We start from the raw sequence: 25,922 nt of genomic DNA, 5'->3' as shown, positions 1-25,922 counted from the left end.
GTCCAGTATGATGGAAGTTAGAGGTAGTTTTGTGAGCCAAAGCTAGCACAATGACTGGAAGTCTATGGGTATCTGCTAGCATGCTGCTTGGTACAGTTGAAACCAGGATTCATCTGTGAAGAGCATGCTTCTTCAGCGTGCCAGTGGCCATCGAAGGTGAGCATTTGCCCACTGAAGTCAGTTACAACGCCAAACTGCAGTCAGGTCAAAATCCTGGTGAGGACAATGAACATGCAGATGAGCTTCCCTGAGAAGTTTCTGACAGTTTGTGCAACAATTCTTCAGTTGTGCAAACCCACAGTTTCATCAGCTGTCTGGGTGGCTGATCTCAGACGATCCCACAGGTGAAGAACCTGGATGAGGAGGTCCTGGGCTGTGAGGCCCAGTTGGACGTACAGCCAAATTCTCTAAATCTATGTTGGAGGCGGCTTATGGTAGAGAAATTAACATTCTCTACCAATAGCTCTGGTGGACATTCCTGCAGTCAGCATGCCAATTGCACGCTCCCTCACAACATGAGATGTCTGTGGCGTTGTGTTGTGTGACAAAACTGCCTTTTATTGTCCCCAGCACAAGGTGCACCTGTGTAATGGTCATGCCGTTTTAATCAGCTTCTTGTTATGCCACACCTGTCAGGTGGATACTGTGTGTGACTGTGTGAGAGCAAAGTCTTGCATTTCGCTCATCTCAATGGTTGCTTTCCCCTGCTCAGACATTGCATGCATCAACCAATGGTTGCTTGTCACGTCATCGACTGTGTCAGACTGACAGATTGCTATAACATATGATGTGGTTAGCTGATACATAAAATACCTGTCCAGGCCACAGGAGGCAGCAGAGGGATGGATGGGTCATAATAATGGCTGGAACAGGGGTAATGGAATGGCATCAAACAAATGAAAACCATGTGTTTGATACCATTCCACCAATTCCGCTACAGTCATTACCACCAGCATGTCCTCCCCAATCAAGGCACCACCAACCTCCTGTGATCCAGGCGTTGTAAGATCTGGCAGGCATCAGCAATGCCTAGGCAGGGAAAAGCACCCAATATCTGCAATGCTGCTCATGGTAACATCATTTGGCTGAGTCTACCTGTATTTCCATGTGTGTTAACAAGTGTCAAATTAGTTTACCAATCCATCTAGCCTCACCTGTTTCATTTATTAGTAGGTATCTTGTAATGAAACAGGCAGGGAACAGGTCTCGAACCCTCGACCTTGTAGCCCGAAGTCCAGCGCGCTATCGACTGTACCGCAAAAAGCATGCTCGAACTGCAGAGTCGATATGCGCGCTTATAAACCCAGGGTCGTTACAATATTAATGCAATATAAAATTAGGCTGCTAATGAGAACATATCTTTTTGCCAAGATGCGCCCAGTTGCCTAATATGCCATCTAACCAAAAACAATAATAATGGAGGGTACAAGGCACGACTGTCCACACCGTCCAAATGAACGCTGCAGGTTTTTTGTTCCGTATTTACTGCAGATTGACAAACCACTATGACCTTGACATTCTGACCGGGCGTGCGCACGCGGAGGCGTGTCCACGGACTCAATGGGAAGATAAAATGCGAGCGCACCTTTACTCGTCCCCGCTTTCCCTTTCGAACAAGTGGACAGACAAAGGCTCTACAAGAACGGTACTTTAAAAACGTTATTTGCTCTTTTATGCGTTCCAAAACCAACTTTAATTGACATTTTCAAGTATGCCTTAATTGTATGTAATTTACGCACTGTGCAGTGTAGGCCTAGGCGTACATGGTGTTTTGAATAGCTGTCTTTTGACTTTGGGCTAACCTATGTGTTTTCTGTGCATGCAGACTTAGTACATTTTCCATGACTTATGTCAACTGTGTACATTAACAAAACACTGCTGATAGATGGCACAGATTTAATGGCCATTTAATTTTTTTTATATATATACGTAGATCAGTGTTTCCCAAACTCAGTCCTGGGGACCCAAAGTAGTGCACGTTTTTGTTTTTTCCGTAACATTACACAGCTGATTTCAAATGGCTTAATCAAAGCATGTTGAGTTGATCATTTGAATTGTCTGTCTACTACTAGAACAAAAACCAAGTTTGTGAAATGCTGACATCAATGTGCATTCTACTCCTACTTAATGGTTTTAATTTATGTTTTACTTTCAGACTATACCATATCAGGCAAAATGGTGAAGATTGGGATCAATGGGTAACCTGCTTTTTGTCAATACTTTTTAAAGAAATTATTGGTTTTCTATCAGAACTAGAGGAGAGTTCAAAATGTCACAGAAGCAACCCAGGCTTGCGTTGCACAAATCCCTTGAGACAGTTTGTGTACTTTGGAACCAAGTTGGAGGAAAGCTCATGCCATACTGTAACTCCTAGTTCACAAGCCTGGTCTGGACACTCATGACCATTCTCTACGTATTTATAGTTTGGGTGTCACACCGCCTCTACAGCGCGCTCTCGTATCTTATCAGCTGTCACATTCCTGTATTCTATCCATCTATTAATATCCTGCTAACCTTGTCAGCTAAAGTACCCTTTTTTTGTTGAGTTCTTTGACCAATCTTATCCTTCTAACCTTTATTTGACCATTAGACTGCCGGAAGATATGACTGCTGTAAGCCCTTTCCCATAATCAATCTGTAATGATGCCCATTTCTAATCTGGGACACTGATGTGCTGATTGACCTATATACAGTAAGGAAACTAAACTCTTAAAACTGAGCGCAATCGATCCTCGTGACTGTTCAGTTCCCTCAAAGCCTATGTCATAAGACCCATAAAAGGTGTTAAGTCATACAAAACTTCATTGACTAGAACAAATTGCTTGTTAATGGTAAAGGATAGCAAGGAATTTGCTCCACAATGCCAATTTGACTGGCTCATTCTGTTGCCAAATAGGCTGCTTGTTTTTCACCTTGTTTTTAGTCCTGATGCACTTTGACTCCTTTGGTGGTCAATACATTGACCCCTATGAACAGGACCCCCTTTCAGCTGGGGGTGTGTCTGATTGTGTCACTGGGCAAAGTCCAAATGCATTAAACATTGTGGTGATCCTTATGAGTGACACTGAATCCTCAGTCGCAGGGATTTTATCATCCCCTCTGAACTTGATTGGTCTGTATATATCACAAGACAAATCTGTGCAGTAATTGGCTGCTAATGTTATGTAAATAGAAGTTATTTCAGCTGCCCAGGAATGGACTTTTCTGTTTTTTGGGATTGGGATTTAAAACAATTCTAGACTGTAATCCAGTTGACTTTGTATTTCAGTGGTGTCTAGGCTTTTCTCAGCCACTGACTGCAACTCAAGTCTCCAACATTCACAGTATTTGACCAATGTGGTCCTATCAGTAATCAGCCAGAGTTAAAACCGTAACCATCAGACTTCATTAATTTCACGTAAGGGAGCTGTCCCAAGTGGATTGCACTTAACTATCCACCCAATTTATGCTGAAACCATCTACACAACTGATGGCAAGATGTACATTAAGCTATACTGAACAAAAATATGAACCCAACTATTTCAAAATTTCTGCCGAGTTACAGGTCATAAGGAAATTAGCTAACTGAAATAAATAAATTAGGCACTAATCTATGGATTTCACATGACTGACCAGGGGCGCAGCCATGGGTTTGCCTGGGAGGGCATAAACCCACCCACTTGGAAGCCAAGCCCACCCACTGGGGAGCTAGGCCTAGCCAATCAGTTTCCCCCCCACAAAAAGGCTTTAAGACCGACTCCTCAGCACCCCACCCTCCCCTCAGACTATCCCACAGGTGAAAAAAACGGATGTAGAGGTCCTGTGTTGACGTGGTTAAGGCTGATTGGACTTACTGCCAAATTCTTGAAAATTACGTTGGCTGTGGCTTATGGTAGAAATTCTCTGCCAACAGCTCTGGTGGGCATTCCTGCAGTCATAACAATTGCATGCTCCCTCAGCTTGTGACATCTGTGGCACATTTTAGAGTTGCCTTTTAGTGTCCCCAGCACAAGGTGCCCCTGTGTAATGACCATGCTGTTTAATCAGCTGCTTATTATGCCACACCTGTCAAGTGGATGGAATATCTTGACAAAGGCTGAAATGCTCATAGAGGGATGTAAACAAACTTGTGCACCGTTTTACAAAAGCTTTTTGTGTCTATGGAACATTACTGCTGTCATATTTCAGCACATGGGACCAACACTTTACATGTTGCATTTTTGTTCAGTGTATAAAAAAAGCTATGATTTGAGGTTAATGTCCCTTTAACTGTACAGGCCAACCAAGCTTAAACAGATGAGTCTTTAACCTGCTTTTCCAATTTGTCCTCAACCCCGCACTTCTCATTTCTGGTCACGCTGCACCAACCCAACCATATTGGGCATAAACAAAGGCTGTGGGCTGCAAATGTCAAGGTTGGCAGGTGTTCTAGAGCTGTCATCAGACATGCCAGTTTAGGGCTTCTGCCGCATGCCGGTGTGGTAATATGATACATGAGGATTAACTGTAAGACTCTTTCCCCTCTCAGATTTGGGCGTATTGGGCGTCTGGTGACCCGTGCCGCTGCCAAGGGCGGCAAGGTTGAGGTCGTCGCCATCAATGACCCCTTCATTGACCTGGACTACATGGTGAACGTCATACTGCGTTAAATGCAGTACACATAAACCAGTTTTAGCTGCTCGTGTTTACTGTACCATCACTTACTGGCTTTAAAGTCCTGCCCCTGTTCCATAGGTCTACATGTTCAAGTATGACTCCACCCACGGTGTTTGGAAGGACAGCGAAGTGAAGCAGGAAGGTGGAAAGCTGATCATTGGCAATCTGCACATCACAGTTTTCCATGAGTGAGTGTGTTTTCCTTGACTTATTCTTTAGGTACATTGGTTCAAATGCCACATTTGGATGCGTTTGTGCACCCATATTATGCTTAGTGGTGAACTAAAAAGAGATTCCTCTCTGGTTCTGGGAAACTGCCCCATTGACCGAGTGCTCTAGTAGGCTAGAACAGGTATATTATGCCTATGGGTTTCACACACAGTGAAACCTTCTACTTCTGTAATTGGAACGCTAGTTTTGTAGTTTAACCCCAACTTCATCTCGTTGCGTTCTTCAGGAGGGACCCCACCGCCATCAAGTGGGGCGAGGCTGGCGCGGACTACGTCGTCGAGTCGACTGGTGTGTTCACCACCATCGAGAAGGCCTCTGTAAGTACCTCCGTTCACTAGCAGTAGGAAGGCCATGGTCACATTTTTAGGTCGTTAGTGATTTGGCGTTCATTATTCTGGTAGGCATGTTATGCTGTGTGACCACACTTTCAATTACGACCCCTTTTTTTCTCTTTAACTCCCTTTTTTTAGCATTTCATATGTCTTTTTCTGCTATGTGCTAAAGGTTGGCTGGCTTAGTTCATTCAGTAGCTTTGCATTTCCACAAACTTGACCTTTGCCCTCATCCCAACCACCCACCACAGGCTCATCTGCAGGGAGGTGCCAAGAGGGTCATCATCTCCGCCCCCAGCGCTGACGCACCCATGTTCGTGATGGGCGTCAACCACGAGAAGTACGACAACTCCCTGAAGGTTGTCAGGTGAGCCTCCTGTTGCGTTACCTTTTTTAAGGAGCGTTGGTCATTCCCTGCGGCCAAATAATGGCTGAAACGAACACATACGCAGTGTGCCGTATTCTCACTCCTTTGTCAGTCCTGAGTAATACTATTTCAATTTAAAGTGTAATTTCAGCGGATTATTTTATGACTTGGTGGCACAATGTTTAATCATTAAATATTTAGTGTCATGTTAACACTTTCTATGTCCTCACAGCAATGCCTCCTGCACAACTAACTGCCTGGCTCCCGTCGCCAAGGTTATCAATGACAACTTTGGCATCATTGAGGGTCTTATGGTAAGAATGTATCTTCATTCAGTGTTTGACTTTTTTTTTGAATGTGTCCTTTAATCTTAGTGGTGCTCCTTGAACGATGCATGGACTAATGTCGTCCCCCCCCCCCCCCCCCACAGAGCACAGTTCACGCCGTCACAGCCACACAGAAGACTGTTGACGGGCCCTCCGGTAAGCTGTGGAGAGATGGACGTGGTGCCAGCCAGAACATTATCCCCGCCTCCACCGGCGCCGCCAAGGCCGTGAGCAAGGTTATCCCCGAGCTGAATGGGTAGGAACCAATCCGGGACAATAGTTTTTTTTTAACAGAGGTTTGATATCATAGGTAACTGCTGAGATTTATATAGCCTTAGTGATTTTTACTAGGGTTTTGTTTTTTGAAGAAATTGAGGCCCACTTGCGCTTGTAATGGTGTGGATCCTGAACCTTTTGTGGGTCTTTCTGACCCACAGCAAGCTGACCGGCATGGCCTTCCGTGTCCCCACTCCCAACGTGTCCGTGGTTGACCTGACTGTCCGTCTTGAGAAGGCCGTAAGTCTCCCAACAACCTTTTTATACTAGAGGTTCAACTGGGATTTTGGTGCAAGTTACCAGCATTACAGCAACAGGCACTTCATACATGTTTACATGTTCGCTCCTCTGCTTTAGGCGCCTTATGATGAGATCAAGAAGGTCATCAAGGCTGCTGCTGAAGGACCCATGAAGGGAATTCTGGGATACACAGAAGACCAGGTAAATATTTCCCCATTCCAACCTTGTGTCCCAATCTGTCCTTTTCTTGAAGTGTGCACTTGTACACTACTTCCCATGAATTTAAAGTCATCAGATTACTCTAGATCAGGGTTTCCTGAGCCCCCCACCCTGGGTACACCTTGTTTTTTGCCCTATCATTACACAGCTGACTTGCATAACCAATTATCACGCTTTATTTGAATCTGCTGTCGTGTTAGGTTGACAAACAAAACGTTTGGGGAAACCTTGGTCTAAAGTACCCCAGCCAGGCCACATATTTGGTGTATTCCACAGCTGATTTAGAGGTGCTTGATTAGGTGACAATTTGAACAAGTAGTGCTAGTTCTGGAACACATCAAATGCATGGATGTAAAGCACACTTCAGGGGAAAGGAGTGATTGGGACATAAGGCAGCCTTTCCCTACTCCTATGCCATGGGCCTCAAGGTCATAGGCTGAAATGTCTTAAGTGGCAACTCTAGCGAGCGCTAGTGATGGTTAATCGTTTACACTAAAACTTGTTGCGCCCCCTCAGGTGGTGTCCACAGACTTCAACGGCGACTGCCGCTCCTCAATCTTTGACGCCGGCGCCGGCATTGCCCTCAACGACCACTTTGTCAAGCTGGTCTCATGGTATGTATGCAGGAACCTACACATTGTGCTCACACCAGGTGTCCACCGACTCCAACGTTTCATCGACATCTAAAGCTGTGCATCATTTGCATTGCAGTGAACGTTGCAACTGTTAAAAACATTACAAGGGGCAGTATATGTGCTTTGAGGAACACTGAAACTTGCCTTTGATTTGTTAGTTTCCATCCACAAATTGATACCTTGCCAGGATCTATACAAGGGGCAGTATATGTGCTTTGAGGAACACTGAAACTTGCCTTTGATTTGTTAGTTTCCATCCACAAATTGATACCTTGCCAGGATCTAAACCAGGAAACAAACATTCAATTAACAAAAGGGCTTATTAAATAAACTTATTGATCGCGGTATGAAAACTCAACACATTTTGGAGAAGAAAAAACAATGTTTGAACTTGATTGCCACATTAATTAACATTAGTATGGCCTTAGCTTTCCTGTGATTGTAGGTTTTTGTGAATTTTCAAACTTCTGTCTTCTACAGGTACGACAATGAGTTTGGCTACAGCAACCGTGTTGTTGACCTGTGTCTGCACATGGCCTCCAAGGAGTAAAGCTCCACACCACACTTCCAACCACTCACGACCTCTTCCTTCTCCTGAACGGGCACCCCACCAGTCCGCTGCCAGAGAGCCTGTAGTGAACTCAACTCAATGGGAACATTTTTATAAGTCACACCTCCTGTTCAGTGAGGATTGAGTATTTTTGCCTGCAGAATATTTCTGTTTACTACACTGGCTTAATTTGCACTCCTTACAATAAAAGTCCTGTTATTGAACGATCATCTAATTCTTCCAGCGCACATGTTCATTATGGCACGCAACTGTTCTGAAACATTTTTGCAATGGAACTAATGTAGCTTCCATTTAGTGCCTAATAAACACCGCACTGGGTTGACTAATGTCTCTACCCCACATTTCATCCTGTCACCACAGACGGTCCCGCCGATAAACTGGAGAGATGTGCCAGCCAAAACAGGCTGTGGTATGAACCAATCAATGAGAACTGGTTCCTCAATGGGTTTTTATCACCAGTGATGGATAAGATTTGTATACTGCTTTTCACTAGTGGAATCAATTCTTAAGTTGTCGACACACCCAATTCGCTATGAGTTAAAAAAAAAAAAAAAAGTTGAACCACAGTATTGGACAGATTCGAGCAGGTTCGTTTAATGTTTACGTTTAAGCCACATTTAGCTTGAAATAGTGTGGATCTAAAGGGAACTAGGACCTGCGGCAAGCTGACTGGCATGGCTTCCGTGTGCCCCCTTGTCTGGTTGACCTGACAATCCGTCTTGTGACGACGTAAGCTCTGTTTGCTACATACTTAAGTCAGATTGACATTGTTTGTGGTGAGTAGGAGGGGTGTTGTACCAAAGTCATCAGCGACGGGATCTCTAACAGAGTATCAAAGCCAATGGCACGTGTTCTAACTGCTGCTTTACCCATTCTGGTCCAATTTGATGGTTCGGGAGGTACTCTGATCCAAATGTTTGGCTGGTTGCGCAATCAGTCTAGATCGCCAGGCAAGTAAGTCTCCCAATCAGTATATCCTATGCTTTTGTTAGTGGCAACCAGAGTCCGGGTTGGTGTCAATTTACTAAATCAACTGAAAGTTGGGGTGGCAGGGTAGCCTAGTGGTTAGAGCGTTGGACTATTAACCGGAAGGTTACCAAATTCAAATCCCCGAGCTGACTTGGTACAAATCTGTCGTTCTGCCCCTGAACAGGCAGTTAACCCACTGTTCCTAGGCCGTCATTGAAAATAAGAATTTGTTCTTAACTGATTTGCCTAGTTAAATAAGTCCAGTGTTCTCCAATGCTTCTCTATAGCTAGGTTTCCATCAAATTAAAAATATTCCTGCAAATATTCTAAAATCTGCATAAAGAGACTTTTCCACCAAATGGACTTGAGGATAAAAGCCAGTAACGCAAGAAGTTGAAAACCTGGTGATTTTGGGAAATTTACAGCTCATTAGTTTCTTGAAATCACTATGACAACTGGATTTGTGTGCGTGCAAGCTTTCCTCTGCATTGCTTTCACATGTCAGATCAGAGAATTCTTCAAGAAAGGAAGTAAGGATACGTTTTGTAAGCGCATCGGAAAGGGCCCAAGTTTTTCCTACTCATGTCCTGGGCCTCAAATACACACTGCCATGTCTAAGCTCCGACACAAGGGAGGAGTAAAGATACATTTTTCACAACTCCCTCATCCTTCAGGTGGTGTCTGCAGACTTCCTCAGTGTCTGCTGCTCAATCCACGTTCCCTAACATGGCAGCCTTCTCTCCTCCAGAAGCTGACATTGACGCAGAAATACACCACCGCCAACCTAAGCTGTGCCACTGGAGCCTTCGGAGGAAAAGAATCTCCGAGGATCACTACATTCCAAGCCAGAACCAGAATCCTGGTCTACAAACCACTAGTGCTCCCTACCCTACTGTACGGACCACATACAGCAGGGATCTTAAAGCCATGGAGTCTCAGCACCAAAGATGGCCTCCGCAACATCATCCTCAAGGATCAGCAGGGAAGACCGGCACACCAGTGTCCTCGAGGAGAACGTCCGCAGCGTCACCACCACCCCCGTTCAACACAAGCTCTGGTGGACTGGCCATGTTGTCAGGATGCCCGCCTCCTGAAACAGTTCCTATAATCACAACTAAACGCAGGACAGCTGGCTCCCGGAGGACAAAAGAAGTGACACAAGGGCAACCTGAATGCATAAACAAGTGTTTTAGCCTCGAACATGTTAAGTGATAACTTTTCAACAACTTTCCTGAATTTTAACCTTAGTATCATGCATCGTCTATTTAGTTTTAAACTGGTTTGTATCAACCAAGTTATTCTGGAAATCTTATAACATTAGCAAAACAAACATTGGGGAAATACTGGGTTGTAGGTCTTGTGGTTATAGAAGCTGACACAATGTGCCATATGTATTTGACTGCACATTTTAATGGTAAGGCTGCATAACTCACCACCAGGTATCAAATCAATTATAAGGGGAGGGGGAATGGTGACACCTCCACACATTACATCATGGCAATCTTCTACCCAGAAGCCCTCACTCTAATACAGGAGCCAATTAGAATGGCGGTATGGATGTTGTTCACAAAGTCTGATTCATATCACAGCCCATATTCCAGTCTCACGCTTCCATCCCAGTCTTCGCCCCCCTATCCTCGATCCCACAGCCTGCCTCTCAGGGTCGCCTTGCCTAATGTCTTACCCTTTTAAACTGTACAAAGAGAGATGTATAGGCCATCCCAGATCGGTTGCAGTGCAGTAGCGTAGCAGACCATTGAGAAGGTTATCTTCCGTATTTTAATGCTGACCGTTCCTTCGCCTGTGTGTTACGCAACTAACTCGACAGCCTATATAAGCATTATGTCTACATATATGGCACGTGTATGTCTACCCTTGCTGTGTCTAAAGGATCAAGACGTCTAGCTCGTCCATAACCCGTCTGAATGTTTTCATTTCATCTGAAAGTAAGAGAACGCGAACAGGGTGTTGGATGCATGTGCCGAAGAGGACAGAAAAACGTACCAGGGAGAGCTCTGTCCTGACTCCAATAGTCAGTCAGCCCAAGGTGTTTGCAATGTCGTTCAGTATGGTGGCAATCATATATATTGTACAAAAACACATCCCCTGCAGTCACTACCATTACAAATACTTAAAGACAAGCGAGCATCACACATTTTCTTTGGGAAATGTGTTTTTTTCTAGTAATCATTTGCTTTCTTCCACCACCTGTAGCACTATAACCTTGAAAGCCACAAACACCAAAACAACTTTAAAACGTCAAGACTGGCACTGGTCAAGTAACTTAAAAAAAAAACGTATTGATACTGTTTATTTGTTACACACTACAACCATACTTGTGTAAATTCCAATGCATTTCAATAGCCATAGGTTACATGGTCAAAACATTTGATTGGGGAAAGGGGATACCTAGTCAGTTGTATAACAGAATGCGTTCAACTGAAACGTGGCTTCCGCATTTAACCCAACCCCTCTGAATCAGAGAGCTGCAGGGAGCTGCCTTAACATCCACGTCATCCGGGGAGCCGTTGTTGTTGGGGTTGAACTGCCTTGTTCAGGGGCAGATGGACCGTTTTTACCTTGTCGACTCGGGGATTCGATCCAGCAGCCTTTTTGTTACTCGCCCAATGCTCCTAACTGTCAGGATACCTGCCGCCCAGAACTAGTCTTCAAGCGCTTAAGCCACAAAAGACCAAACCATCTTTAAAGCATATTGATATATTTTTTTACCTATAACTATTTCACATTTGCATGAAGCTCCATAGGCTATAGTACTTTTTGGATTCACCACTGATCTTGAACCGTTTACGCTACAAACACCAAACCTACGTTGAAATGTAGAGTCATCTTAAATTGACCGTAAAAGCTTTTGGATACCATTTACTGTAACCGTTTTAAATGAGCATAAAAGCTCCATGCTACAATGACACTGTAACGTCTTCTCGAGACAGAATGGAATTGCAGAGAGGTACGTTTCAACCATGTTTTCCCTGAACTCAAAGCTACCCAGGGATTGGTTACACTGCATGTACATGAAAAACTCTTCAACTCTGAACTGAGCATCCTTTTCCCTCGCAAGCAAACTACTCCAGGTCAATGAACTCTCTCTTCCCACGTTCACCACCCTGCCTTTACTATGTGTGACACCCCCCCCCCTCCCCAAAACAACCCAACAAACCCCCTTCCTATTGGCTATAACTTGTAGCCGATACTCACTATGGATGAGCAAGCGCACACATTTTCATCAGGAAATGTCCTTTTCTATTTTTGGAGTATATAACTGATTGACATCAAACAGAGTTACTCTGGAATTAGGAAAGCAAACTTAGCAGAACATACCATGGGAAAATACACTGTCACCTCGTCTATCCTCGGTCCCACAGCCGGCATCTCGGTACCTCCTTGCCAAAATGTCACACATATTTACACTATAAGAAGAGAAAGATATAGGCCTTCCCCGGGCCGGGTGCAGTAGCATGGCAGACCATGGAGAAGGTTACCTGCCGTATGGTTGACCTTTAGGCTGACCTTTCCTTCGCCTGGGCCCTATGTGACGTCTGTGCTCTGAAAGAAGATGGCTCAATTTAGAGGAGAAGCCTAATTTCATGTCAACTCACTTTTCTTGCATACTCAGACATCTGTAGCATATAGACCAAGACGATCCACACAGAGAGATCACCTCTACTCGTCTTAAGGGTTTGAAACGTAGGGTGAAAGATGAACAAGCTACTGTGTGTCCAGTCATTTCAATTAATCTCCATTCAGTGACAATATCTGCAGGGACTCTGATTATGCAGCCAATTTCATATTGTCACTCATCAATTTATCAAATGTCACACCCCAAACTCTCCCAAGTTCAGTCTAGTCAAGACACGCTGATGTTGAAATCTTAAATATCATCCTAAAGATGGCATGTATCGTAAAACGGAAAAGTGGGTTTTATCGAAGAAGGGTCTACTTGCAATGATTAAGATATGTGGTTGTTTTCCCTTGAAAAGTGGAATGCGGGGACTGTAAGCCGCTCTGCAAGAGCATCTGCTAAATAACTCAGTTGTAAATGTATATTGAACGGACGTGTCATGAGTTACGGTATGAAGAGTGGTGCTGGAGCGAGAGCCAACATCTGACCCTACGGGAATAGAGTTGGAAGGCGTTGCTGTACATGTCAGAAGGATTTCAGCCGAATTGCCCCTATCCAAATCCCTATGTAAACATTTGCCTCGGGCTTTAATTGAGACATGTTACGACTTGGACCGAAACCATGGCAGGCCCATGGTGGCCACCACTGCGGCCAGGCAGATTCCTACTGTGGCGTCTTTCCCTGCATCAGCAGTGGTGCCAAAGCCCTCAGGGAGAGGAGCACAGCCGGCCCTGGCCCCCGGATCTTTACCTGGCCCTGGGCCAACCTCCAGCAGCAACTCTGGATCCACCGTAGATTCCTCTGCTGGGTGATAAGACTGTAATAAAAAAAAACATCCTCCTGACTCAGAAGTAGGAATACATGCATGAATGTAACGAATACAACATAAATACTGAGTATAAGAATGGAAGTACAGCCGGAATGGAATGATAAAAAACACTAACAATCGCCCAGCAGAACAACGACCGCTTTAAGATAACAACGAACTGTATACAGGCGGCAGTGCAAACACAACCCAATGCCAAGGATCGGAACAACAATGCCAAACATACATTTGAATGCGCACTCAACTTTATGAGAGCAGCTCAGGGGATAGTATGCCAGGAGACTCTGACCTGCTGCTGGGAAACTGTGGCTAGTGGGAGAGGTGAGCGGATTTTCTGGGCAAGCTGTAACGGGATTGACCAATGGGAGGCCTGGTCACTCAAAGTTACAGACAGTTACAGGGGGCTGAGATGCTCCCTCCCTCCGCTCATCGGGCTTAAGATGCTCCCAAAGACAAACTGCCTCAACTCCCTTCCTGATCTCTTATATCTGTTTTTGTATGCTACAGTACATTTGCATTTCCTTTTTGTGTCGATTTTTAAGCGGGTTTTAGATACTTTATGTGATAAAAATCACTGTATCAGTTAGATGTATTAGTAATATTATTGTTCTAGGAGCCTTGCAGCCTGGGCACAGGAAGGAGCTCACCCTGCCCCGTTTTATGCCTCTGCTATCTTCCACAGCAAAGCTAAAGTTTGGGGGAGCTTGAGAAAGAGATGAAGAGAGTGTCAGAGATCACCAGCGGGGGAATTCTAAACAGGTATTCCTAACGGACAGTAGAACAGGAGGAAGCGTGGTAGGAACAAGGGAACGAGACACAGTCTCAAGAGACTCACCGTTCAAGTGACGCCCGCTATCCTCAATCCCACAGCCTGCCTCTCGCTTTCACCACCTTAAATACAAAAAATATTGGTCACGTACACATGATTAGCAGATGTTATTGTGAGTGTAGCAAAATGCTTGTGCTTCTAGTTCTGACAGTGCAGCAATATCTAACATGTAATCTAACAATTCCACAACAACTACCTAATACACACAAATCTAAGTAAGGGAATGAAATAAGAATACATACATATAAATATATGGATGAGCAATGACAGAGCAGCATAGGCAGGATGCAGTATACAGTATATACATATGAGATGAGTAATGCAATATATGTAAACATTGAAGTGGCATTATTAAAGTGACTAGTGATCCATTTATTAAAGTGGCCAATGATTTCAAGTCTGTATGTAGGCAGCAACCTCTCTGTGTTAGGGATGGCTGTTTAACAGTCTGATGGCCTTGAGATAGAAGCTGTTTTTCAGTCTCTCGGTCCCAGCTTTGATGCACCTGTACTGACCTCGCCTTCTGGATGGTAAAGGGGTGAACAGGCAGTGGCTCGGGTGGTTGTTGTCCTTGATGATCTTTTTGGCCTTCCTGTGACATCGGGTGCTGTAGGTGTCCTGGAAGGCAGGTAGTTTGCCCTAGTGATGCGTTGTACAGATTGCACCACCCTCTGGAGAGCCTTGCGGTTGTGGGCGGTGTAGTTTCCATACCAGGTGTTGATACAGCCCGACAGGATGCTCTCAATTGTGCATCCTTAAATGTTTGTGAGGGTTTTAGGTGACAAGCCAAATTTCTTCAGCCTCCTGAAGTTGTAGACACATTGTTGCGCCTTCTTCACCACACTGTCTGTGTGGGTGGTCCATTTCAGTTTGTTTGTGATGTGTACGCTGAGGAAATTAAAACTTAATCAAGCCTACTACTGTTGTGTCGTCTGCAAACTTGATGATTGAGTTGGAGGCGTGCATGGCCACACAGTCGTGGGTGAACAAGGAGTACATGAGGTGGCTGAGCACGCACCCTTGTGGGACCCCAGTGTTGAGGATCAGCGATGTTGTTTCCTATCTTCACCACCAGGGGGGCGGCCCGTCAGGAAGTCCAGGACCCAATTGCACAAGGTGGGGTTGAGACCCAGGGCCTCAAGCTTAATGATGAGCTTGGAGGGTACTATGGTGTTGAATGTTGAACAACATTCTTATATAGGTATTCCTCTTGTCCAGATGGGACGGTGCAGTGTGCGGTGTGATTGCAATTGCGTAGATCATTTTTGTTTGTGCGTAGGCAATAAATTAGACTCAAATTCTGCATGCATAGTAGCCTACTGTAGTGGTAGTAGAAGCCTTCTGGGCTCAAGTTTTGCACTAATAGATCCTCTCACTATCCACACCTGTCTTGGGGGCGGGGAAGGGGGTTATAGAGGATCTTGTAAATGTCAACCTCCAGTGACTTTTGTTTTTTTTTCTTACATGGACTCACACACCCTGTCCTCTCTCTCTCTCTCTCTCTCACTCTCTCTCTCCGGGTTTATTTTGGTCCAGAGAACATTGATGCTTCGGTTCATGATAAGTAATAAAGAACCTATAACATTCAGTATCTACACTTTAGTTGCCTTTACATCCAAATTCTCGGAATATAGCATAACGTTTAAATGTATCTTGCGGAATCAGGCATCCTACAACACATGCAGGATATCACATAGCCATGGGTACCAGAACATCACATGCCCCATCATGTCTCAAAGTCAGTGTTGACTTGGACTGAAATAGGTTCCCGGTACTCATTTTGGGTTCTGGTACTGTTTACATTTAGGTGCAGGAGCTCCACAATACTTTTGAGATAATATTCTATAGGAGGAACAGGAGCTCAAGCAGGAGAACATTTGAGGTGGCGGTACTCAGCTACGGTGAGCTCCTGTACAAGTCAAACACTGCTCAAAGTGTCATACTCTGAATATGAGCCGGCTTGACTTTAGACAAGTCCAAGGGCAGCTGTGGTCTTACCTTGGGAAAAGGCCAATTGATGGACCCACTGTTATCACTCGAAGAAGCATTGGGTTTCATCCCGTGTTCTTTCGACTGTTTTTCATTGCAACATACTGTCTTGCAGCCAAGCACACCCAATGCCCTGGAAAAAAATATTATTCAAATGTTTTCCCAAAGATTATAGCCTTTAAATAAAGATCATGTTAAACAGCTGGTTAATACAATTATTATCGAACTATCAAATCAATACAAATACAAATCGTCCAATTATTTGGGCCAAGATGCATCCAGTTCATTCCACACGCAATGGAGCCAAGATGATCACATCAATAGTGGTGGGTGTCATTCAAAGGAATTTCCTGTTCTGTAATTTATGTTCGTGTCGATTGCGACAACGACCTTGGCTCCCCATCCATCTGTGGCTTGACATTCTGAAGGGGCGTGTGCACATGGCTTTGTGTTCACGTGGGGGCGTGTCCATGGACCCTATAGGAACATAAATTGCTAGCGCACCTTGCCGACATTGTGGACAGAGCAACTCACAAACGGTACTTTTCAACCTTATTAACCTCTTTATGGCATCGTAGCCAACTTGACATTTAATAGTAGAATTATGCGTTGTTGTTTTTTTGTGGCAATTTACACTTCTGCAGGTTGAGTCCTACCTGGCGTTTTGAATAGATGTCTTGTATGACTAAAATTTGTATAGATGCAGGCTACAATATGTGTAGATGAGAGAGAATAAATTAGCCTACGTGGCATGAATAGTTGAGTATTTTAGGTGAGCAACCATTTTGGCCTCTTTGAAATTATTCTAATGTCAGGTATGCATTGTGCAATTCTTGGGATTCTATAGATGCCACAAAGTAGATTTGTATCTAACATTGTTAGATTCTTTCTATAGAGACGGTTAATCAGTAATGCTTAATGTATTGTTGTACATAGATGATTTTAGTTGCTTATTCAAATTTTAGTTGCTTATTCAAATTGTGCCTCATGTCCATACTGTGCTGGGGTTTTGTAACACAAGTTAATGACCTATTATTTTGTTTTACCTTCAGCGAACTAGACCAGATCAGGCAGAATGGTGAAGATTGGAATCAATGGGTAAGTTGCATATTTTAACTTTTAAATTCTATATTTTAAAACTTAACAGGCTGCTGACAGGATCAAGTGACAAGGTAATACCCTGGGCGGCATTGCACTTCTGCACTGTACATTCTATAGGTGCTTGCTCTCAAGTTCATAAGCCTGACCAAGCTGCTGGACCATGCATTATGACTTATTTATTTTTTATTTTAGTTAGGGGTGTGTCTGCTTCTGCCACTGGGCAAATTTAGAGTATTTGAAATTGTATTGTCTTAAAGAGAACATAAGAACTCTCTGTTGACAGGATCGGGTCACGGGATAGACCCTGGACTGCATTGCACTTCTGTACTGTACATGCCATAGTCCAGGGTTCCCCAACTGGCGGCCGGCCTGCGGGTGACTTTTGTGTCGCTCCAAGTTTTCCAACAAATATATTTATGTATGTTTGTTGTTGGACATAAAACGCTGTAAAAACACCAGAAAATCAGCTCTAAGTGATTTTACTTTAGGAAATCTGTTCCAAAGTATTCCCACGTGTAATAGAAAGATATACAGTATGTGATCGTATACAAATGTAAGCAAGTTTTACTTCAATATTATATCCGTTTGGGCTTCTTGCAGTTATTTGTAATTATGTTCCGGGCCCCTGACCACCCGCTCAAGAAAAAATAAGCCTGCGGTTGAGTCTAGTTGATGGTCCCTGCCGTAGGCGCTTGCTCTCAAATTCACAAGCCTGGGGTTGTACAGTACTAGAAACTAAACAGAAGCATACAGGCTGAAATGAGAAGGGACTACCTGAACTTGTCCAATGAATGCTTATTTTCATTTTCTGTTGCACTTTTTTTATTGTTGTTGCTATGGTGTGTTTCAACACCTCCCTGGTCTGGCCACTTACCATCCTCTTCTTATTTATGGTTTGGTTGTCACAACGCCTCTTTGCAGCACTCTTGTATCTTTCCTCTCCTCAGCTGTCACATTCCTTTATTCTACCCATCTAATAATACCCCGCTAACCTTTTCAGCTGAAGTTCAGAGGTCACAGCGAGACAGTTTGGAGGAACTCTTACACCGATCCTATTCCTCTAACCTTTTATTTGACCAATAGTCAGCTGTCACTAAACTGCAGGAAGATGAAAGTTTGTTATGATAGACCCTTTCCCAAAATCAACCTAACAGTTTTACTGTGCCCACTTGAAAGACGAAACGCTGCGACCTGGAGATTGATATTTCACTCCTCCTAAGTATGGAAACTAAATTATGTCTAATGACTGACTAAAAGATCATGCTGACTGTTCGCAGTTCCAAAACAGTTTGTGAAGTATAGTATGATGTAACTTTGTTGACCAGAACTAAATGACTTGTTAAAGGAAATTGATAACAAGGTATTTTTCGCCAGAACACCTTACCAAAACCTTTATTTATTTGCCTTGTGTTCTTTCGGATGCTTGTTAACTCCTTTCTGATGAACTTTGACTCCTTTGCTAAGCCATATGTTGACCCTTGTGTGCAGGACTCATTTTTAGGCGTGGGTGTGTCTACCTGCGTCACATGGCTGCTGCCACCTGCTGGTATAGTGTGTGATATGCATTTGCTTATATATGAATTAAGACTGATTTTTCTCTTCTCAGATTTGGGCGTATCGGGCGCCTGGTGACCCGTGCCGCTGCCAAGAGCGGTGAAGTCAATGTCGTCGCAATCAACGACCCCTTCATTGACCTGGACTACATGGTGAACTTTATATAGCCTACTGCCTAATACCAAAATATAGGTTACTGAAATTGAGGGAGAAATGTAAACATATTTTACCAAAGTCAGACCTTGAGTGGGTCCTTTTTTTTTCTTTTTTTTTTGGTTAAACTCTAGAAAAATCTCAGGTGCACAGGTTTACTGTTCTCATATTCAACACTTCCCTAAAGGTTGTTGTTCCATAGGTCTACATGTTCAAGTATGACTCCACTCACGGTGTATGGAAGCACAGTGAAGTGAGACAAGAGAATGGCAAGCTGATCATTGGCAACCTGCACATCACAGTTTTCCATGAGTAAGTGTTTTTCCTTTTCTTTACTAATGTTCCAGCTGTATTCATTGGCTTATGTTGTGCATGGTTTGAAATGACACTGTTTTGTGCAGAATCAAATTGATGGGTTATATATTACTTCTGGCAATATGAGTATTTGTCTGTATCTTAAACATTCACATTGACTCTTGGGAATGTCTTAGCAGTAGGCTAGACCATGTATACAAGGTATGTGGATACCCCTTCAAATTAGTCGATTCGGCTATTTCAGCCACGCCCGTTGCTGACAGGTGCATTAAAAAAAATCGAGCACACAGCCATGCAATCTCTATAGACAAACAGTGGCAGTAGAATGGCCTTACTGAAGAGCTCAGTGACTTTCGATCTGACACTGTACTAGGACGCCACCTTTCCAACAAGTCAGTTCATAACGTTTCTGCTGTGCTAGAGCTGCCCCGGTCAACTGTAAGTGCTGTTATTGCGAAGTGGAAACGTTGAGGAGCAACAACGGCTCAGCCGCGATGTGGTAGGCCATACAAGCTCACAGAACAGGACCGCCGAGTGCTGAAGCTCGTAAAAATCATCTGTCCTCGGTTGCAACACTTACTACAGAGTTCCAAACTGCCTCTGGAGGCAACATCAGCACAAGAACTGTTCGTTGGGAGCTTCATGAAATGGGTTTCCATGGCCCGAGCAGCCACCCACACCTAAGATCTCCATGCGCAATGCCCAACGTCAGCCGGAGTGGTGTAAAGCTCGCCGACATTGAAATCTGGAGCAGTGGAAACGCGTTCTCTGGAGTAATGAATCACACTTCTACATCTGGCATTCCGACAGACGAATCTGGGTTTGGCTGTTGCCAGGAGAATGCTACTTGCCCAAATGCGGAGTGCCAACTAGAGTTTGGAGGAGGAATAATGGTCTGGGGCTATTTTTCATGGTTCGGGCTAGGCCCCTTAGTGACAGTAAAGGGAAATCTTAATGCTACAGCATACAATGACGTTCTAGACAATTCTGTGCTTCCAACTTTGAGGCAACAGTTTGGGGAAGTTCCTGTTTCAGCATGACAATGCCCCCGTGCACAAAGCGAGGCCCATACAGAAATGCTTGTCGAGATCTGTGTGGAAGAACTTGACTGGCCTGCACAGAGCCCTGACCTCAACCCCATCGGACACCTTTGGGATGAATTGGAATGCCAACTACGAGCCAGGCCTGATCGCACTACATCAGTGCCTGACCTCGCTAATGCTTTTGTGGCTGAATGGAAGCAAGTCCCCGCAGTAATGTTCCAACATCTAGTGGAAAGCCTTCCCAGAAGAGCGGAGGCTGTTATAGCAGTAAAGGGGGACCAACTCCTTATACAGGTGAACCCATCCCTGCATTGCTATGGGAGTATAAAGGACCCCTGTAATTCTAACCCTGATTTTGTGGTATAATCCTAACTTCCATCTCTTTGCTATCTTCAGGAGGGACCCTTCCCAGATCAAGTGGGGTGACGCTGGCGCTGACTACGTTGTTGAGTCTACTGGTGTGTTCACCACCATCGACAAGGCCTCGGTAAGTACCGCTCTTCACTAGCAGTAGGAAGTAGGTCACATTGACAACGGTCTATACTTGAATTCTGTGGGGGGAAAAAAGGTTTTAATACTTCATGGCTATAATATTGTGGGTGAGCAGTGAGTAAGCACAGTGCTGTATATATTTTCATGTTGTAAATTGTTTTAATCGCCTCCAGACTACCAATTTTTTTTGCATATCATCGGCTGTATGTGACTGAACCAAGCAAGGCAGCCTTGATGTTGTGTATTTGTTGTTACACAAATGTACCCTTTGCCCTCTCACCCCACCATAGGCTCACCTTCAGGGAGGTGCCAAGAGAGTCATCATCTCTGCCCCCAGCGCCGATGCCCCCATGTTCGTGATGGGAGTCAACCACCATCATTACGATAACTCCCTGAAGGTTGTCAGGTAAGCCACTCCCCTCCACCATAACATTATTTTAAAGGAGCCGTGTGACACGTACAAACAGTCCTGCCACATAGTGATATATTACTTGTACAAACAATCACTCAAACACACACTCACTCTGTTCCAGCAGGTCATAAACCCTCCCTCTGTCTTACTGAGAATGCGAGTACGAAACGTGGCCTGAAAACATCGGGACAATATCGCTAGAGAGGGTGTTTGACAGATTGTTGGAACAGAACTCTTTTCCACCATTTTGTCAAATTGTGTGGACTCGCATTCCACGCGTTGTTTACGTCACAGGGATTTCCATAGACCTTGTATTGAAATGATATGGCAGCCGCATGTCTCCTCTTGAGGTAAGAAAACAACAAATCAGACTGGATAACATGGAAAAACGATTGGTTTTAATACAGTTTGCAGCTCTTTAAATGATTACTTTATGGCCGTGTGGCACAATGTTAAATTACTAAACGTTTGTGGCGCTGTCATATTATTATTATTATTGGTTCTTATATGCCGCTTTTCTAAAAGGCAATAAAGGAAACGGCAAGATGAAACAAACAAGAACATTTGAAAGAACTGAGGTGGAGTGGGAGTTATGGGAAGGTTTAGACAGGACTAGGAGGACCGGTGGAGAGAAGTTCTGGACCCTGAGTGTAGCTGTAGAAAAGACTGTCGCCAAAACTCTGGGGTTTGGACTAGAAGAACACTCCAGCAGAAAGGGACAGTTGTGTTGCGTCCAGGTTTGTTTCAGAGAGGCAGGATTTAATGTGATTCAAAGGCGGGTGGAGGAGTGGCTTGATGTAGATATGCTGATCTTGTAGTCGGCGTAACAGTGGACGTTGAGGTTGAACTGGCGTAGCGTCTTTTCCGAGTGGGCGCATGTTGATTTATTATTGATAATGATGTCATGTCCTCACAGCAACGCCTCCTGCACAACTAACTGCCTGGCTCCCATCGCCAAGGTTATCAACGACAACTTCGGCATCATTGAGGGTCTCATGGTAAGAATGGATTCAAACAGCACAATTACCACAGGGACTGGGCTGTGGCGGTAAAAAGTGAGTCAACACTGGTGGAGACGTCAATGTACATGCTAATGCTTACAACATTAACGTTGCTGCTCTGCACAAGCCCTGGGTTGTGTTCGTTAGGGTACACAATGGAATTTTTTTTTTAAATTAGGTTTTCTTATTAGTTCAGATAGGCACCAAACAGGAAGTTACTAATGGACAACACCTCGCATAGACTAACATCCATATCACTTGTTTCTTCCCACAGAGCACAGTTCACGCCGTCACAGCCACACAGAAGACCGTTGACGGGCCCTCCGGTAAGCTGTGGAGAGATGGACGTGGTGCCAGCCAGAACATTATCCCCGCCTCCACCGGCGCCGCCAAGGCCGTGAGCAAGGTTATCCCCGAGCTGAATGGGTATGAACCAATCCGGGGCCACTGGATTCGTAATGGAGGTTTTACGACCATGGTGATAATGGATGGGATTTGTATCGTGCTTTTCACTAAGGGCGCATCTGAATATTGCAAAGCTTTTACATTTCCCTAGCCCCATCCCTCGGCTGTATATCAAAACCAGGGCTGTCATTATTTTTTTAATTCAATCCCAGAATGTTGATTTAACTGAACTTCATGACCCACAGCAAGCTGACCGGCATGGCCTTCCGTGTCCCCACTCCCAATGTGTCCGTGGTTGACCTGACTGTCCGTCTTGAGAAGGCTGTAAGTCTCCCATTCTCTGCTCTTTTTTATGTGTTTTATTGAAGTTAATGTTATACACAAGTAAAGCGACTCTGAATACCGACTCTGAATACCTTATTCCTCTTGCCCATGCTTCCAACCCACCGACAAGCTACCCTTTGTTTTTGCACATTTCCTTACTGTCAACATAACATGCAACAGGCATTTGTCTCCATTTGGTTACATTGTTCTACATTTTAATGTTTTCTCCTGTCTGCCTCAGGCCCCTTATGAAGAGATCAAGAGAGTCATCAAGGAGGCCTCCAAAGGACCCATGAAGGGAATTCTGGGATACACGGAGGACCAAGTAAATATTTTCCCATTCCAAGACCCTGCTTGAATACTATAAAATGCATCATTCCTTCCATACTTTCAGAAATCTGATCTAGCATGATTTGATAGCTGTGAGTAAGGTTCTGTGTTGCTCTCATGTCAGTGATGACCACAAAGAAGGAAATGAGGAAGGATGCATTTTAAGAGTACATCAACAGGGCCCAAGCTTTCCTTACACTCATGTACTGAGCCTCAAGGTCATATGTTACAATACCTGAGCTCAAACACTAGGGAGCAGTAGAGTGATTGTTAATTGGTGGTTCACTTCAGTTTTTCACATAATGAGCCTAAAGCCTGTTGCTCTCCCCCCTCAGGTGGTGTCCACAGACTTCAACGGCGACAAACGTTCCTCAATCTTCGACGCTGGGGCAGGCATTGCACTCAACGACCACTTTGTCAAGCTGGTCTCATGGTATTTATCTATCTAGACCTACCCCCCCCCAACAAACACACACACAATCAATATTATAATTTTGAGTATTTATATACATCATAAAGACTCCTTCCTCTTGCTCCCTCTCCCATAGGTACGACAATGAGTATGGCTATAGCAACCGCGTCATTGACTTGTGTCTGCACATGGCACTCAAAGAGTAATGTTTCCACAACACACCCCCCACCCATGGCCTCTTCCTTCTCCTGAACGGACATCCAAACAGTCCTCCGCCAGAGAAAGAACCAGTAGTAAAGTCTATAGCAATGTTTTATAATATGTCACACTTCTGTTCAGAAGACTGAGTCTGATTTTTGCCTGCAGAATATTCCTGTCCACCGCGCTGTGCCTTAGTTCACAATAAAAGTCATTTGTTTCTGAACAATTTGTTGTTGTCGTCTCAGTCCTCAGGCGCACATCTTGTAAATGCATGAATTGTTCAAATCCACGCATGAATTTAGATCTGTTTACATTTTATTTCTGTGAATCAAACTTGTTATTCAGGGTACGTTTCATTACAGCTCAACAGAGGCTGTAAAACGAAGCATTTGGACCATGAATGGCATGCTAAAATATTCCCATTTACTCAAGTCTGAGTTTTAAAATAATGTTGACAAGAGAAGTGGAGACGGATTTATCTTGCCTGTCAACACCTAGTGGGAAATGAAAGTATACCGTTTCTGAGGAGTGATTGAGAGTTCTTCAGAAGTGGGTTTAACTTTTAAGAACCTTTTTAACTGAAACCATTGTCCAGATGGAAGCAAAAAGTAGACAAGTTCAGTAGTGCATTGTTTTCTAACGAAAAATGCTTGACTCCATATTGTTTTTGGTTCCTTAAACGGGTAAACGGATTACATGATGGCATGAGCTGTAGTCAGTGATCAAGTCAATAGCTCAGTGCATTCAAATCACACGGATCACTGCTCTTTAAACACGAGACAAGGAAGGAGAACAGGCAAAGAGACTATTGTTCATGTGCGCACTTCTGAAGAAAATAGTTTTCTGTCCAATCTATTACTATTCACTTAACGATGATTAAGTATCTCTGTGCATTCGGAAAGTATTCAGACCTCTTAGCTTTTGCCAAATGTTACGTCATCCTTGCTTCTGTGATCTAGTTTACGAATATGGTCAGTGATCAAGAGGACATCGTTCAGGGTTAGCAAGAGCTGGAAACTGTATTTATTTACCATTCATCTCAGAGGCACGAGATGCAAATGTGTGGCAATTCCAAAGCAATAATGCATGCTATAATATCACATTTGCATTTTTCAAAATAAACATGTAACTTATGAAAAATACTCTTGCTTCAAATCATCACCAATGTAAACAATTAGAAGTTTTCCTGAAAAATAAACACTTTATTTTTCTCATCTGAATCAAAGGTGTTGCGTTTTGGGGATAAGCACGAGAAGTTGTCTGTCCGATGGCGTGTTCGAATGGGCCTCGCGATCTCATATTTATCAGATGGGGAAATCGTAAATATTACATGAATGGGTTTGTCTTCGTCTTATTGCCAAAGTTAGCTTGTGCCTTTTAAAATTTGAAGGCTGAAAGGGTTTGACATGCCCCATCTTGCGCTCTTTCTCTGTGTCTTATAGAGGAGGAAGATAATGTTGGGAACACCTCTCCCAGCCCGACCCCAGCTGCTCGTACCAATGCCACATCCACAAGTCAAAGCAAAGAGAAAGGCATGGCTCCTGTACCCACAGCCCTGCTTGTTGATGAGGAAGAAGCACTTTCCTCCATTCAAGGTCTTACTGCCTATGTCCACTCCCCTAACACAGGTCGGTCAAATTGACATTGTCACTGTGGAAAATGAGTGCACCCACTTAAAGGGGTAGTTTTCCAGGTTTTTACTGCAATCCTACTGCAATTGATTTTGTGTTCGAACAGGTAGACACTTTTTTTTGAAAAGTGATCTTCCAAAAACGTAGTGATATTGTGGTAATAGCATTTGTATTTAAGTATTTCTCAGCAATTTTGAAAAATATTTCTATAGAAGCATGGCAGGCATTGCTTGCTTCACATGGCTTTCTGTAGAAAACTATCCCTTTATGTTGATTGTTTCTGCCCCTTCACTTGTTCAGGACAGGACCAATGTAACAAAACAACCACTGACAAGATACCAACATCCATAACTTCAAGTATATTAAATCCTGACAAGTTTACTAGAACAAAGACCACCACCACCTTTGAGAGAACACCATTTTCCTCAATTACAAGTCAGTATACACAATTCTACCAGGACAG

General features: G+C 43.9%; 2 protein-coding genes across 2 annotated transcripts; both read left to right on the top strand.

The window, feature by feature from the left end:
- Positions 1-1,556: 1,556 nt before the first annotated feature.
- On the top strand, positions 1,557-8,041 carry LOC135552264 (glyceraldehyde-3-phosphate dehydrogenase-like). The gene is made up of 12 exons (XM_064983781.1): positions 1,557-1,645; positions 2,156-2,198; positions 4,508-4,607; positions 4,714-4,823; positions 5,093-5,183; positions 5,450-5,565; positions 5,798-5,879; positions 5,996-6,147; positions 6,329-6,407; positions 6,525-6,608; positions 7,143-7,240; positions 7,742-8,041. The coding sequence occupies exons 2-12, from the start codon at positions 2,176-2,178 to the stop codon at positions 7,809-7,811; spliced, it is 1,005 nt and encodes a 334-aa protein (XP_064839853.1). The 5' UTR covers positions 1,557-1,645; positions 2,156-2,175; the 3' UTR covers positions 7,812-8,041.
- Positions 8,042-16,565: 8,524 nt separating this feature from the next.
- LOC135552263 (glyceraldehyde-3-phosphate dehydrogenase-like) lies at positions 16,566-24,054 on the top strand. The gene is made up of 12 exons (XM_064983779.1): positions 16,566-16,624; positions 17,138-17,183; positions 18,793-18,892; positions 19,096-19,205; positions 20,648-20,738; positions 21,034-21,149; positions 22,072-22,153; positions 22,431-22,582; positions 22,807-22,885; positions 23,127-23,210; positions 23,551-23,648; positions 23,764-24,054. Exons 2-12 carry the CDS (start codon positions 17,161-17,163, stop codon positions 23,831-23,833), a joined length of 1,005 nt encoding a protein of 334 aa, XP_064839851.1. The 5' UTR covers positions 16,566-16,624; positions 17,138-17,160; the 3' UTR covers positions 23,834-24,054.
- The last annotated feature ends 1,868 nt before the right edge of the window (positions 24,055-25,922 follow it).

The sequence above is a fragment of the Oncorhynchus masou genome, chromosome 13 (genome assembly GCF_036934945.1).
Source record: "Oncorhynchus masou masou isolate Uvic2021 chromosome 13, UVic_Omas_1.1, whole genome shotgun sequence".
Lineage (NCBI taxonomy): Eukaryota > Metazoa > Chordata > Actinopteri > Salmoniformes > Salmonidae > Oncorhynchus > Oncorhynchus masou.
This window is presented reverse-complemented; position numbering and strand designations above follow the sequence as displayed.